Raw genomic sequence first — 16,120 nt, 5'->3', positions numbered from 1 at the left:
ACTTTAAAATTAGAGTATTTTGTGTAGATTGTTGACAAAAAATTATAATTAAATCAATTTTAATTTCACTTTGTTACACAATAAAATGTGAAGAAATCCAAGGGGGGGTGTAGACTTTTTACCAAAAGGGTTCTTCAGCTGTCCCCATAGGAAAACCTGTTTCGGTTCCAGGTTGAACCCTTTTTTATTCCAGCTAGAACTCTGCTGGGTTCGATGTAGAACCCTCTGTGGAAAGGGTTCAACCTGGAACCAAAAAGGGTTCTTCAATGGGGACAGCTGAAAAACCCTTTTAGGATCTACAGTGGGGGGGAAAAGTATTTGATCCCCTGCTGATTTTGTACGTTTGCCCACTTACAAAGAAATGATCAGTCTATAATTTTAATGGTAGGTTTATTTGAACAGTGAGAGACAGAATAACAACAAAAATATCCAGAAAAACGCATGTCAAAAATGTTATAAAATGAATTGCATTTTAATGAGGGAAATAAGTATTTGACCCCTCTGCAAAACATGACTTAGTACTTGGTGGCAAAACCCTTGTTGGCAATCACAGAGGTCAGCTGTTTCTTGTAGTTGGCCACCAGGTTTGCACACATCTCAGGAGGGATTTTGTCCCACTCCTCTTTGCAGATCTTCTCCAAGTCATTATGGTTTCGAGGCTGACGTTTGGCAACTCGAACCTTCAGCTCCCTCCATAGATTTTCTATGGCATTAAGGTCTGGAGACTGGCTAGGCCACTCCTGGACCTTAATGTGCTTCTTCTTGAGCCACTCCTTTGTTGCCTTGGCCGTGTGTTTTGGGTCATTGTCATGCTCGAATGCCCATCCACGACCCATTTTTAATGCCCTGGCTGAGGGAAGGAGGTTCTCACACAAGATTTGACGGTACATGGCCCCTTCCATCGTCCCTTTGATGCGGTGAAGTTGTCCTGTCCCCTTAGCAGAAAAACACCCCCAAAGCATAATGTTTCCACCTCCATGTTTGACGGTGGAGATGGTGATCTTGGGGTCATCGGCAGCATTCCTCCTCCTCCAAACACGGCGAGTTGAGTTGATGCCAAAGAGCTCCATTTTGGTCTCATCTGACCACAACACTTTCACCAGTTGTCCTCTGAGTCATTTAGATGTTGATTGGCAAACTTCAGACGGGCATGTATATGTATTCTTGAGCAGGGGGACCTTGCGGGCGCTGCAGGATTTCAGTCCTTCACGGCGTAGCGTGTTGCCAATTGTTTTCTTGGTGACTATGGTCCCAGCTGCCTTGAGATCATTGACAAGGTCCTCCCGTGTAGTTCTGGGCTGATTCCTCACCGTTCTCATGATCATTGCAACTCCACGAGATGAGATCTTGCATGGAGCCCCGGGCCGAGGGATATTGACAGTTCTGTTGTGTTTCTTCCATCTGCGAATAATCGTACCAAATGTTGTCACCTTCTCACCAAGCTGCTTGGCGATGGTCTTGTAGCCCATTCCAGCCTTGTGTAGGTCTACAATCCTGTCCCTGACATCCTTGGAGAGCTCTTTGGTCTTGGCCATGGTGGAGAGTTTGGAATCTGATTGATTGATTACTTCTGTGGACAGGTGTCTTTTTTACAGGTAACAAGCTGCGGTTAGGAGCACTCCCTTTAAGAGTGTGCTCCTAATCTCAGCTCGTTACCTGTATAAAAGACACCTGGGAGCCAGATCTTTCTGATTGAGAGGGGGTCAAATACTTATTTCCCTCATTAAAATGCAAACCAATTTATAACATTTTTGACATGCGTTTTTCTGGATTTTTTTGTTATTGTTATTCTGTCTCTCACTGTTCAAATAAACCTATCATTAAAATTATAGACTGATAATTTCTTTGTCAGTGGGCAAATGTACAAAATCAGCAGGGGATCAAATACTTTTCCCCCCCACTGTAGATAACACCTTTTATTTCTAAGAGTGTTTAGGCACTGTAGGGAGAAGTCTTACCTCATCTATGCAATTACATATAAATGATTCCTGCTACTTCAGTCTGCACCGCTATAAGAAATGGATCTCACAGATGGCTTATACAGCCTTTACATTACCTACCCAGTATATCCACAGGTACACATCCTTTAGTTGTATCAAATCAAATCAAATTTTATTAAAAGGTTAATGTTGTCTGCTACACATATAATAATCTGGATGTCTTCACCCTTCTGCCAAAGGCCATTAGACCTTCCTGAATGACAAAGGTCCAGTGGACTCACTTGTACAGTTTGATCGGCATACACTAATTGTGAAATCATCATGTGATTGTTGAGTACTGTATTCATTTGAACTATGTTCATTGTAATAAATTATTTTATATCATTCTGCCAAGTGTGTCTTGTTGTTATTTTTTTGTACAACAGATGGAAATTATAACTAAGGCATAGGCATGTCATTCTAATGTCAGACTATGTATACACCCTTATCTCCAAAGATAAATACTAAAAAAAGATAACAGCCACCATAATTGTGAATCATAAAATGTTATTAGTGCTCTTTCAAGGCTCACATAGAAATGAGGGTAAACTATAGCCACAGTGTCTTGTCTAACAGAAAATGCTCTGAACTGTGACCAATGGAAAACCTAGCATTTTAACTAAAACATGAAATAAAACAACCCAGAACAGTAAGAATGAAGGATATAAAAATGCATAGAAATTGCCTAAATATGGAGAAATGCTAAACATAACAGGCAGATATGAAACAAATACGAATAATGGTTCAGTAACAATCAAATGATCATCAGAACTTAAACAAATAGATTAAAATGTATTTCAATTCCATTGACAGTGTGTTAGTGTCTCTCAGACAATAGAAAAGTTTAAAATAGTTTCAAAAACCTTACAGTAATTTGCTCATACCATCATGGTGAGTTACAATTTGCAAACAGGACTACAAATTGACATGATAAAGCCTAATATGAGTTGTAGTCGGTTCGGCAGTATTTCGGAATGGAAGTTCAAGTTTTTACGTGCATTTTTTTTACTACAAAACCCAAAACTTAAATTCAGTAACCTCAAAAATAATGGATACAAAAAAATCTAAACAAAATGATCAAATAAATATATATAAATAAAAGGCAAAAATACAAAGATGGTTGTGTACCTCGAGAAAATATTAATAGTGGCTTTTCCATTCACAGTAAAATATAAATCATTCTTCCAAGCTTTTTTTGTCTCCCATTACGCCCATCTCTCCCTCCCTTCTTCTCGATTGCTCTCTCAATCAGACGTTTCCGATTCTGTACCTCTAAACCTTCATCAGTTATTTTCTCTCCAACCTCATTTGGATTTCACACCAATAGTAATGCTTCTCCTCAAAATGGTGTCGGATTTCTCATTCTATTTCCTCCACTACTCTGCTCTGTCCCCTCACCCACTTCCAGTACCTTCAGGTTGAACATATTCTCCTCCCTTACTTGCTTTTATGACTTATCAATCCAGTCTGTACCAACCACATCCTAGTTCACGGATGGCCAACTTGTGTCCTGAGGAGCCAGTCAGTGTATCTAGAGTTTTGTTCCAGCCCAGCTCTAGCACACCTGATTTAGACAGACTCTCCAGCACCAGTTGGCCGTCCCTGCCTGCCCTAGCCAGACCCCTCAACTTCCCACCCTAGCCCTCCCTGTAGCCAAGTGTAGATAAACAGGCCAGCGCTGAAGCCTAGCTCTCGTCTAGCTGGCTGATGATCTGGCCAGACCAGGTCTCATGCTTCGTCCCTGGGTTCAGATGAACGATCTTCACCTCCACGGCCTGGATCTTCAGGTTTTTGGGTGGGATCCGGGAGACTTTGTATGTGACCTCATCTCCTTCTACTGGGACATACTCGCCCTCGATACTGAAATAGATTGAATTAATGATTTAGATGTTCATTTACTGCACAATATGAATATGCAGTCAGTTCCTGCTCTGAACCTTGCCATATTTTATCTGACACTGAACACTGATGTTACATTGCTGCTCTAAGATAGAAAGCTGTGAACAGAATATTAAAAAACAGGGCATTCTGTTCATTTTAGCAATTTGCCAAGCTAAAGAAGGCTGCTGTAGTGATGAAGGCCACTCACTCCGAGATGTGAACAAAGATGTCATCTCCGCCATTGGTGGGGCGGATGAAGCCATGACCTTGTGACCTGCAGAAGCTCTTGCACACGCCCTTAAACGCTGGCCCTGTGGTGGCCCGCACCGTGCTGATTCGAGACAGGGGAGAGAGCATCATGTCCACTCTCAACAAAACATTACATCAACACACCATATCCCTTCTGCTACTGCTTGTGGAAATAAGTTATTCTATAAGAAGTTAAGGAATGTATATATATATGAATGTCATAAAAGTGAAGGATAATAAACATGCACTATCAAACCAATTGTAATACAGAAACGCATTCATGAGCAGCATATCTAGTTGCTTACGCTGAATAGGTGCGGTTGCGTTTGGTGGGCAGTGGGCTGGGCAGTGACCGGGGCTGGGGTGGGACTCCTCTTTCCCACACACGGCTGCCCTCCCTTAAGAAGGGGAAGGAGAGGGAAAGGGGTGCAGCCCGGGGGGAGCGCAGAGGGGCCTCTGAGGGGGACGTCAGGCTGGGGTCTGCCATGGCTGAGGCACGGCCAGGTCGCTCTTCCTACCACTCTTCTGGTTCTTCACCACCCGGCCTGATGCTGACACTCCAGTTATGTGTTTGTCTGCTCACTGTCGCTGCTTTAATATATCTTGCTATTGAGTACACAGGTCAGTTTGTTTCAGAAAGTTTCTTAAGGGGCCTGCTGTGAAGAAAGACAGAGAAGAAAACAAACAAAAGTAAAAGGTGAAAGTTGAACCAGAAGGAACAACTGAAACAAAGACAGATTTCATGAAGTTTATCCCGACTGCAGAGAACATTATGCATCATTCATAACAGCTTCATATTAAGATGGATGTTTGGATTTACATTACTGGACACTTATGGAGCCATTTAGTCAGACTACCCTGGTTAAGAGTATCAGCCTAGTGGCAATGTTTTACCAAAAATGACACTGACAGCCTTTCACTTCATTACAGACAATTTTTACTTTCAAATCCCATACATTTCAACTGCAAACCATTCCTAAGTCTGCCCACAAACAATAACAGGCTCAACTTAGATATATGACGGTTGTTTACATTATGTATCAAGTCCTTCAAGCTCAAGAAGAGCACAGCTTTAGGAATAGCTGCAACAAAAGCAGTTAAATAATGGTTAAATAAAAATAAATAAAAAATAAAGCAGCCATTGTGTGCCAAGACATGGTGGCGCATATTGATGGCATGTGCACACAATAAGATAGGACACAGCACACACTCCAAGGCCAAGATGGCTTTGCATGGTTTAAGATTGTTACATTCTTTCGCTCTGCCTGCATCATCAAGGTTACAGTAAATCAGAGTTCTCTGACAGCTCGCATGTTGAAGACGCCGTTGACAGAGCTGCTGGCAAAACGCTAGCCGTGTGTTTCTGACGTCAGCATGCAATACTGGAAAGCGTTGGATAATGACTGCAAACCAAAACATTAGGGCTGCTACATTGTAACACCAAAATGGTCAAATTAGAAAAGTAGATGATCCTTTCACGCGAATGCAAATTGACTGTTTAAAGAACGATAGGAATCCGTTTGTATAAAGTAAAAATGAAAAACGAGTAACATTGAAGTCTATCTCTCTGGAAATAGTCAGTTGACTCGGCTCAACGTGTCTAAATATCGCAAGAAAAATCCCTCTACGTGAGACATTCATAACATTGTATGATTCGTCATGTTGCGGAGGCGTGCATTTCGGGCAAAGTGAATGACCAGTTTGCATTGCCAAATTATTCTGTAATAAACACGCATATCATCCGACTTTTTCTCATTTCCAGAACATTCGAAAAATCGGAGCGCGCAAACAGACTGTATAGGGATGAGAGGATGAGTAGCCTCGTCAAAGGTATTCTATACCCAACAGTTGTCATTATCATACATTTCCTTTAGCCTATACTTTGGTCAAAAAGGCGGTCACACGTTAATGAATAGGTGACACAGATTTTCTACAATCCAAATAGCTGGCATACCCATACTTGAATATTTGTACAATTATAAAATAAAAAAACATGGGCCTACTTACTGCATTGCTAGAGTCCGTTTGTCGGTAGAGGACGGGTGTGTGCCTTGTCAGTTACTATTATATAACATGAATTAAATAAATAACCAGTAAATACGCGTAGTCGCGGAATACCCTGATCTGCGGTGTTGTTGAGGCTGCGCAGCTGCCGCTGGCTGAGGTTACACCGTAGTTGAGAAAATGGGCGTGATGTTTGTTGTGATGTGTGTTTGCCGACAAATTTGCAGGCATAATATGACTGCTATGCTCATACGCGTCAAATCAGTTATTACATTAAACAATTAGGTATTCGTATTGTAAACCATACTGATGTATCCTTCATGTAATGGTGTAAGTAAAAATAACCAAAATCAAGATCAGAATATGATACATTCATTTGGCCTGGAAGAAACGGGCTTCTATGGTTTATCAAAAATGTTGTTAGGCGCTTCAGAGGACCAACTTCACACCCACTAAAATACTCACATTACAGTGCGGTGTAGTGCTTGTGGGTTCATGACAGCCCTTCCCAAGGACTGTACTTTTTTAAAGATATTTTTGGGATACATGCCCTATACACAATTATAAACTGGGTGGTTCGAGCCCTGAATGCTGATTGGCTGAAAGCAGTGGTTTATCAGACCATATACCACAGGTATGACAAAATATGTATTTGTATTGCTCTAATTACATTGGTAACCAGTTTATAACAGCAGTAAGAAACCTCAGGGGTTTGTGATATATGGCCAATATACCATGGCTAAGGGCTGTGTCCAGGCACTCTGCGATGCGTCATGCATAAAAACAGCCCTTAGCCGTGGTATATTGGCCATATACCATCACCTCCTTGGGCCTTATTGCTTAAATAACCCAACTCAATCATGCAAACAAAAATGATCACTGATGAAACATCATACTGGTCACAAAGACAACACACAATTGTATATTTATGCACACTCACTCCATTATTTGTTCAACTGAACACTCACAGACTTACATGGTGACACTAAATAGGCCAATTGGGGGCCTTTAGTCAGTCTTGCTTACAGTCATGTGCACCGGGTGTAACTGCTGGTACATTAACAGTTATGCTGGTAGTATTTACAATATACAGGGGGAAGTGGATCTACACCTTTGCAAGTGAGACAGTTCTCCATGTCCCCGGCCTATGTGCTCTATTAGAAATCCTTCTTACTGGTCCCTTGTCCTTGGGTCTGCCATTATGAAGGCAGATAGGGCAGTTCCTATTATGGGAATCCTGGCTCCTCTACTTGAGCCCACAGTTCTGTGTCTATTAGCCTTGTGGACACTTCACAGGAGGCATGTTTCTCCAGTGTTAAAGTCACAACCTGGGAGGAGTGACTGAGAAGAGTCCAAAAAGAAGGTGCATGTCCAGCAGCTGGGAAGAATACTTGACATCTGTCTCCCGTTTTCTATACTGTAATGGTCTCTCCTTTCGCTAGCTGTTCCACCAGGACAGGAGGCCCAAGCCTGGCTCGCTAATGGTACCCTGATACACAAGAAAGGCAGGGAGGGAAGGGGTGGAATTAATTACAGCCATTATTAGAAAAGAACTGACTTATAGTATTGAAAAAGACCTTGAAATAGTAATGAGGATGTATGATGTAAAACCAAAAGTTCACCTATGTGACGGACATCACTGTGCTGCTAACAGTTTTGCATTCTCGAACGAGTGGTCCTTTGCTTCGCAAGCACAAGTGACTGCCCTGCTTGACAAAGCACTAACCAGTTGCACTACCCAAAAGGTACCAATTCAGCAGCACCATCACCATAGACTTAGATATACAGCTCCAGTGCCCCAAAGCTTGTTTTAGCATGGGCAGCGTCATTGAGGACTTTCAAAATGTTGAAGTAGTTAACTGGGTGGGACTTCCTATGGGTTAAGGAAAGATCACATAATTCCATCCAGGTCATCAGGAGAATTCGGCCAATGAATTATACTCCTGATCAAACATTCCATACTTGCTCACTGGACGTTTTGAGTGAGCTTACCAGTACCATTCAACTCAGTCACATAAACTGTATATGGATACTTGAAATTATTCAATTCTCAACAATAGTAAAAATAAGTCTGTTATATCAGTGAGCGCCTTCTTACTAGCAGTGTGTAAGGGGCCTCTTTCTTCTGGCCACCCTCCTCTGCTCCTGGAGCTGCAGGGGTGTTGGTTGCTGCAGCAGAAGGGCCTGTGGGCGACGTGTCCAAGAAGACTTCATCTGTGACCCGGAAGCGGATGTCCTCACCTTGGTCCATGTAGAGGTCATGGGCCCCTTCGTCCGTCTCATACTCCCACACCCACACCTGCTCTGCTTCGTCGCTGAGGCAGCAGTCAAGGAGCGCTTGCTAGATTGCTTTATTTTCAGTAGCTTTTACAGGTAAACTAAAATGTCTATCAGATAGCTATCAACATGAGGATTTGAATTAACATTTACATAATTGTATTCCAGAGCCATCTACTGCAACTCAGCTTTAAGGAACAAATTGTCAAATATGCACATTGGTAAGAAATACACAAACACACATCACTGGGCAGGATACAATTTTGCAGGCTGCTGTAGGGACTCTGGGGGAATGACGATGTCATCAAAGAATCCTAGGCTGACTGTGAAACAAAATATGGCATTGTGAACAAATCTATAAAGACAGACTGCCACATCAATGTTATACTTCATACTGAGACATTCTCCCTGTTGATCCACTTTATACATTGAGAGAGAGACAGGGTCGGTAGAAATCACACTGCAGTGTGTGCAGACTTCTCTGGGGCTGTGACGGCGGTGTATAAAAAGCATCTGACCCAAATTAGTGTATCAGCAAATCACAGCATGTTCAAGTGTTCTTATTTTCACACGATGAGGCCTATTAGTCCAGAATAGACATAGGTACAGTTGAAGTCGGAAGTTTACAAACACTTAGGTTGGAGTCATTAAAACTCGTTTTTCAACCACTACGCAAATTTCTTTCAAACAAACTATAGTTTTGGCAAGTGGGTTAGGACATCTACTTTGTGCATGACAAGTAATTTTTCCAACAATTGTTTACAGACAGATTATTTGACTTATAATTCACTGATTCACAATTCCAGTGAGACAGAAGTTTACATACACTAAGTTGACGGTTCCAGAAAGTGATGTCATGGCTTTAGAAGCTTCTGATAGGCTAATTGACATCATTTGAGTCAATTGGAGGTGTACCTGTGGATGTATTTTAAGGCCTACCTTCAAACTCAGTGCCTCTTTGCTTGACATCATGGGAAAATCAAAAGAAATCAGCCAAGACCTCAGAAAATAAATTGTAGCCCTCCACAAGTCTGGTTCAGCCTTGGGAGCAATTTCCAAACACCTGAAGGTACCACATTCATCTGTTCAAACAATAGTACGCAAGTATAAACCCCATGGGATCCCGCAGCTGTCATACCGCTCAGGAAAGAGACGCGTTTTGTCTCCTAGAGATGAATGTACTTTGGTGCGAAAAGTGCAAATCAATCCCAGAACAGCAGCAAAGGACCTTGTGAAGATGCTGGAGGAAACAGGTACAAAAGTATCTATAGTAGAGGTAGGCCGATTATGATTTTTCAATGCCGATACCGATTATTAGAGGACCAAAAAAAGCCAATACCAATTAAAAATCGGCCAATTTTTTTTGTAATAATGACAATTACAACAATACTGAATGAACACTTCTTTTAACTTAATATAATACATCAATAAAATTCACTTAGCCTCATAAATAATGAAACATGTTCAATTTGTTTTAAATAATGCAAAAACAAAGTGTTGGAGAAGAAAGTAAAAGTGCAATATGTGCCATGTAAGAAAGCTAACGTTTAAGTTCCTTGCTCAGAACATGAGAACATATGAAAGCTGGTGGTTCCTTTTAACATGAGTCTTCAATATTCCCAGGTAAGAAGTTTTAGGTTGTAGTTATTATAGGACTATTTCTCTCTATACGATTTGTATTTCATATACCTTTGACTATTGGATGTTCTTATAGGCACTTTAGTATTGCCAGTGTAACAGTATAGCTTCCGTCCCTCTCCTCGCTCCTACCTGGGCTCGAACCAGGAACACATTGACAACAGCCACCCTCGAAGCAGCGTTACCCATGTAGAGCAAGGGGAACAACTACTCCAAGTCTCAGAGCGAGTGATGTTTGAAACGCTATTAGCGCGCACCCGCTAACTAGCTACCCATTTCACATCGGTTACACCAGCCTAATCTTGGGAGTTGATAGGCTTGAAGTCATAAACAGCGCAATGCTTGAAGCACAGCGAAGAGCTGCTGGCAAAACGCACGAAAGTGCTGGTTGAATGAATGCTTACGAGCCTGCTGGTGCCTACCACCGCTCAGTCAGACTGCTCTATCAAATCATAGACTTAATTATAACATAATAACACACAGAAATACGAGCCTTTGGTCATTAATATGGTCGAATCCGGAAACTATCATCTCGAAAACAAAACGTTTTTCCTTTCAGTGAAATACGGAACCGTTCTGTATTTTATCTAACGGGTGGTATCCCTAAGTCTAAATATTCCTATTCCTGTTACATTGCACAACCTTCAATGTTATGTCATAATTACGTAAAAATCTGGCAAATTAGTTTGCAACGAGCCAGGCGGCCCAAACTGTTGCATATACCCCTGACTCTGCGTGCAATGAACGCAAGAGAAATTACAATTTCACCTGGTTAATATTGCCTGCTAACCTGGATTTCTTTTAGCTAAATATGCAGGTTTAAAAATATATACTTCTGTGTATTGATTTTAAGAAAGGAATGGATGTTTATGGTTAGGTACAGTCGTGCAACGATTGTGCTTTTTTTCGCAAATGCGCTTTTTTAAAATCATCCCCCGTTTGGCGAAGTCGGCTGTCTTTGTTAGGAAGAAATAGTCTTCACAGTTCGCAACGAGCCAGGCGGCCCAAACTGCTGCATATACCCTGACTCTGTTGCAAGAGAAGTGACACATTTTCCCTAGTTAAAAGAAATTCATGTTAGCATGCAATATTAACTAAATATGCAGGTTTCAAAATATATACTTGTGTATTGATTTTAAGAAAGGCATTGATGTTTATTGTTGGAGCAACGTGTACCTAAGCGATTATATGCAACGCAGGACAGGCTAGATAAACTAGTAATATCATCAACCATGTGTAGTTAACTAGTGATTATGATTGATTGATTGTTTTTTATAAGATAAGTTTAATGCTAGCTAGCATCTTACCTTGGCTTCTTACTGCATTCCGTAACAGGCAGGCTCCTCGTGGAGTGCAATGTAAAGCAGGTGGTTAGAGCGTTGGACTAGTTAACCGTAAGGTTGCAAGATTGAATCCCCGAGCTAACAAAGTAAAAATCTGTTGTTCTGCCCCTGAACAAGGCAGTTAACCCACCGTTCCTAGGCCGTCATTGAAAATAAGAATGTGTTCTTAACTGACTTGCCTAGTTAAATAAAGGTGTAAAATATATAAAATTATTATTATTTTTTTTTTTTTAAATCGGCGTCCAAAAATACCCTCAGCCATTCCGATTAATCGGTCGACCTCTAATCTATAGCCACAGTAAAACGAGTCCTAAATCGACACAACTTGAAAGGCCACTCAGCAAGGAAGAAGCCACTGCTCCAAAACCGTCATAAAAATGCCAGGCTATGGTTTGCAACTGCACATGGGGACAAAGACCGTACTTTTTGGAGAAATGTCCTCTGGTCTGATGAAACAAAAATAGAACTGTTTGGCCATAATGACCATCATTATGTTTGGAGGGAAAAGGGGGAGGCTTGCAAGCTGAAGAACACCATCCCAACCGTGAAGCACGGGGGTGGCAGAATCATGTTGTGGGGGTGCTTTGCTGCAGGAGGGACTGGTGCACTTCACAAAATAGATGGCATCATGAGGACAGAAAATTATGTGGATATATTGAAGCAACATCTCAAGACATCAGTCAGGAAGTTAAAGCTTGGTCGCAAATGGGTCTTCCAAATGGACAATGACCCCAAGCATACTTCCAAAGTTGTGGCAAAATGGCTTAAGGACAACAATGTCAAGGTATTAATTGAGTGTACGTAAACTTCTGACCCACTGGGAATGTGATGAAAGAAATAAAAGCTGAAATAAATCATTCTCTGTACTATTATTCTGACATTTCACATTCTTATAATAAAGTGGTGATCCTAATTGACCTTAGACAGGGAATCTTCACTAGGATTAAATGTCAGAAATTGAGAAAAACAGTTTAAATGTATTTCGATAAGGTGTATGTAAACTTCCGACTTCAACTGTATATGCGTTATGGACAATGCTGTTGCACAGAGTCATATAGGCTACTAGGACTTAACATTCAGATGGGTGGGGAGAAAACTGGAAGGTGGGGGGAAAGATGAGGTGTTTCTCTCACCATGTACTCCTTCTTGACTGCAGTATTTGATCTTTCCAACAAGAATCTCATCCAAGAAAGGGTGGAACACAACATACCTGAAGTGGACTAACAGAGCAGGGAAAAGATAAAGTCATTTCATAATGGACAGTCAGTCCTAAGAGAAAGTCCCTGCCCAGAAACATCTCCTAGGCCGTGACCTCCAGGCACTTGTGTTGATCTGATAGTAATATGGTGCAATACGGTGAAAGTTACACCAAACCTATCAACGGGCAAGGTGGGGCTACTTCTATAACATATGGAATGCCTTTTGGGTCTTTGCGTGTCAAAAAAGATACGCGTCAAATAAGCTTTTAATTTGACGTGTCAAATAACAAAATTCCATTCTAGAATGTTGTGTGAACTAAATTTGAATGCGCAAGCTTGAGCGCCACCACTATAGTCAGTAGCACGGCCAACACTGGGAAGAAAAAAAAAGTCTGCAAACAATCACACACGTCGGCCACAATGTGTTTACAGTACCGCTTTGGTAATAAGCCATTATTTGTTCGACTGAATTGGAAAACGTCAGTGTGAGCATTTGAAATAAGATCAGGATCAAACGAGCAGGATCAAGAATGTTAGCTAGGTAGTCCAACATTCTCCCAGACTTCAACCATTCCAAAGGCAGGGGAGAAAGGATGGTGAACCTGCTGCTTCTGACACCTAGCTAGTAACCGATTATGTTGCTAGATCGAATCCCCGAGCTGACGATGTAAAAATCTGTCATTCTGCCCCTGAACAAGGCAGTTAACCCACTGTTTCTAGGCCGTCATTGTAAATAAGAATTTTCTTAACTGACTTGCCTAGTTAAATAAAAAGGTAAATAAAAAAATAAAAAAATAAAATAAAAACGGCACTGGTCCAATGAATGTGATTATTTTCGAACGCTCCACATGGAATTATTACGTTGTCTTAACCTGTATTTTTTTATACCTTAGATAAGACAACGTAATAATTGCATGCGGAGCGTTCGAAAATAAACACGTTCATTGGACCAGTGCCGTTTATATTACATTTTTATTATTTTGCTGCGTTTTGACCACAATTATTGCATGAATATTGATTTGCAGGCAACAAGTGAATACATTTGTGGGCTCAAACCTAAAACAATGTATTCACTTGTTACCTGCAAATCAATATTCATATGAAACATGTAGGCCTATCAGCGACATTAAGCAGGTTTCCATCCAACCATTTCATGCAGATGAATTACACATGAAAAAATTAACTCACAGCAGGCCTGATGGAAACAGCACATTTGAGGGCAAAATGTCAACAACACAAAATACACTAGACATGGGTGGATAATTTTTTTGCCTGTGAAATATTATGCAATAATCGTGGTCGAAACGCTGCAACTATTGATATAATAACCATCTTGTCAAGGTTAACTTGGAGTCACGCAATGATATGTTACGTTGTAGCCTACTACCACCATGCCATGGAAAAGCATGTAGAGTTTATAGGCAGATTAAATAAATGGTGGTTAAAGGCCCAGTGCAGTCAAAACTGCGGTTTCCCTGTGTTTTATATATATTTACACACTAAGGTTGGAATAATGCTGAAATTGAAAATAATGATAATGCCCTTTTATTGTAAGTGCTGTTTGAAAAGACAACCTGAAATTTCAGCCTGTTTTGCTGAGATGGAGTTTGGGCCTGCTTGGTGAAATGATTTGATATTAAGATACAAATGGCTGTACTGGCCCTTTAAGTACACTGTAAGCTTGCTAATGTCCAATAAATATCGAGGGTATTATTTAATTGCTAGTGACATGATCGGTGTTTGGCTTTATCAAATAAAAAGTATCTTGCGCTTTATCCACATCTCATCATATAACCTACTCTGTCAACTTTATAAGTGAACTGTTGTCTAGAGAGCATGCGCCAAAACCAGATTGAGCACGTTTGCTATTTATTGTAACAGTTTGTGACAAAACCATTGGTCGAGTTGAAAATGCAATGAAAACATCGAACTTCCATTTTTTTTATTCGGTACAAAGAAATGTAAGCACAAAAGGGCTTTTTATGTGCACTGTCAGCACACAGCGTTTTATCTGCAACAAGTCCGTTTGATGGAAACCCACCTCTGCTGGGAAAATGTGCATAATATTTTTATGCTGATTTTTAAATATTCACATGAAAATCTGTCGCAAATTGTAATTTCCTTACCTTTGGTGTGGGAAGCTCCATCGCCAGGGAATATGTAGGAATCCTCCAGTTTTGTGATGTCATACAAACAGATACAGAGGCCAACCTGGTAAACCACCTGTGGAGATGCAGGTAAAGAACAGCCAAACATACAAAAGCAGATAAGTTAACAAGACTTTCATGACACAATTGTGTTAGGCTAAACCAAGCAAACATTAAAAGATTAACTCAGTTGACAATATACAGAACCCCTGTACTACCACTGATGAATAGGGGGAGATGGTCACAGTATCTTTGGTACTGCATCCTCTCACCTTATTGGCTAATTTCTTGTTGAGTTCTTCGGCTATGGCTTCATTGAACTGCCGCTGGAAATTCCATGGGGGGATTCTGACAGTGTCAACCATCTCCACTGCCACGAACATGATTCTGGTCCGAGGAAAAACAAGACAATATACAGTAGCTATGAAATCACAGAAAAATACCTTTCAGACAGGGTGGTGTGACAGTAAGTCTGCCATATGTTAAAGTGCTATCGCACAGGTACATTTACCAGCTAGCTACCTTATATTCAATTCCATTGTTACAGTGTAATGAAACAATGTAGCTAGCAACGTATAACAATTTCACCAAGAAACATGTCATCTCCCTAGTTAGCTAACACAGCATCACTGTCCTGAAACTGTTAACGTTACCTACCTTTCCCTTCAATCCTTTAAACTACTAAAAGTATTTAAATTCTGACAGTGTATCTTCAACTGCAAGGATAAACATCGTATTAGTTTGAATAAATACTGGTATCATAGATAAATTGACACCAAAATCCCCATCTTCGTGTCGCTAGCTTCATAAAATAATTTTTTCACGTGTTTTTTGATTTACTACATTAGCATGACCGTTTACGGCAGGTCGCAATCTTAAAGGCACAGAACACTTCTTTTTTTTGCAGAAATTTTATTTTAGTATTTTGTTCGTCAAAGTTCTTGGCTTCCTCCTCTGGCCTCCTTTCCTTATCTGGTCTACTGATCTGAGAACTCATACATTTGTTCTCACCTGTCCAGTTCTTCAACATAGTGTAGAAAAGGACACACAGAAAGGAGGCCACTTAATACTATTGAGATACACATTATTTGTCCTAACGCTCAGTCATGCAGTTTCCTCTGTAAGTACCTGGGAAATACTTAGTTTCCCTTGAGGATTTACCCTGGTTGTTTACCCAAAAGACTCAGACTTGTCTGTTTTACATAACACTGGCTAACTGTGAACTTCAGCACCTTCTCACAAATCAACCATCTCGAACAACGCAGAGGTTGTTGATTCTGCTCGCCCCGTCTTTAGTGTCACAGTCCTGAAGGAAACACAATTACACTGGAGCTTACATTAAACATAAAACACTGGCAACCCACTGGTGTGGGGGTAGAGGTCTTCATGGGTTCAACTGAACC

General features: G+C 40.8%; 2 protein-coding genes across 6 annotated transcripts; both read right to left on the bottom strand.

Annotated features, from left to right (window-relative positions):
- Window positions 1–2,087: 2,087 nt before the first annotated feature.
- On the bottom strand, window positions 2,088–6,720 carry LOC115171294 (cold shock domain-containing protein C2-like). 4 transcript variants are annotated; one of them, XM_029727977.1, is made up of 4 exons: window positions 6,117–6,720; window positions 4,415–4,765; window positions 4,069–4,191; window positions 2,088–3,839 (listed from the first exon to the last, which is right to left on the bottom strand). In XM_029727977.1, the coding sequence occupies exons 2-4, from the start codon at window positions 4,594–4,596 to the stop codon at window positions 3,665–3,667; spliced, it is 480 nt and encodes a 159-aa protein (XP_029583837.1). In that variant the 5' UTR covers window positions 4,597–4,765; window positions 6,117–6,720; the 3' UTR covers window positions 2,088–3,664. The 4 variants fall into 4 exon arrangements, with proteins under 4 accessions (XP_029583837.1, XP_029583838.1, XP_029583840.1 ...); XM_029727978.1 differs by having other exon boundaries at window positions 4,415–4,762; XM_029727980.1 differs by having other exon boundaries at window positions 4,415–4,715.
- A 286-nt stretch (window positions 6,721–7,006) lies between these two features.
- Window positions 7,007–15,934, bottom strand: LOC115171293 (DNA-directed RNA polymerase III subunit RPC8-like). 2 transcript variants are annotated; one of them, XM_029727975.1, is made up of 7 exons: window positions 15,375–15,932; window positions 14,990–15,104; window positions 14,697–14,793; window positions 12,505–12,591; window positions 8,650–8,713; window positions 8,212–8,428; window positions 7,007–7,602 (listed from the first exon to the last, which is right to left on the bottom strand). In XM_029727975.1, exons 2-7 carry the CDS (start codon window positions 15,098–15,100, stop codon window positions 7,552–7,554), a joined length of 627 nt encoding a protein of 208 aa, XP_029583835.1. In that variant the 5' UTR covers window positions 15,101–15,104; window positions 15,375–15,932; the 3' UTR covers window positions 7,007–7,551. The 2 variants fall into 2 exon arrangements, with proteins under 2 accessions (XP_029583835.1, XP_029583836.1); XM_029727976.1 differs by lacking the exon at window positions 12,505–12,591 and having other exon boundaries at window positions 15,375–15,934.
- Between the last annotated feature and the right edge of the window lie 186 nt (window positions 15,935–16,120).

This window comes from Salmo trutta, chromosome 32, assembly GCF_901001165.1.
Source record: "Salmo trutta chromosome 32, fSalTru1.1, whole genome shotgun sequence".
Taxonomy (NCBI): domain Eukaryota; kingdom Metazoa; phylum Chordata; class Actinopteri; order Salmoniformes; family Salmonidae; genus Salmo; species Salmo trutta.
This window is presented reverse-complemented; position numbering and strand designations above follow the sequence as displayed.

Excerpts from the sequence above, each read along its gene's own strand:
- LOC115171294 (XM_029727977.1), bottom strand. The coding sequence starts at position 4,596 with ATGGCAGACCCCAGCCTGACGTCCCCCTCAGAGGCCCCTCTGCGCTCC. Across the intron at positions 4,192-4,414 it reads CGCAACCGCACCTATTCAGC|CACGGTGCGGGCCACCACAG; the intron begins GTAAGCAACTAG and ends GTCTCGAATCAG. Across the intron at positions 3,840-4,068 it reads ATCTTTGTTCACATCTCGGA|TATCGAGGGCGAGTATGTCC; the intron begins GTGAGTGGCCTT and ends AATCTATTTCAG.
- LOC115171293 (XM_029727975.1), bottom strand. The coding sequence starts at position 15,100 with ATGTTCGTGGCAGTGGAGATGGTTGACACTGTCAGAATCCCCCCATGG. Across the intron at positions 14,794-14,989 it reads ACAAGAAATTAGCCAATAAG|GTGGTTTACCAGGTTGGCCT; the intron begins GTGAGAGGATGC and ends GCATCTCCACAG. Across the intron at positions 7,603-8,211 it reads AGGCCCCTTACACACTGCTA|GGTACCATTAGCGAGCCAGG; the intron begins GTAAGAAGGCGC and ends CTTGTGTATCAG.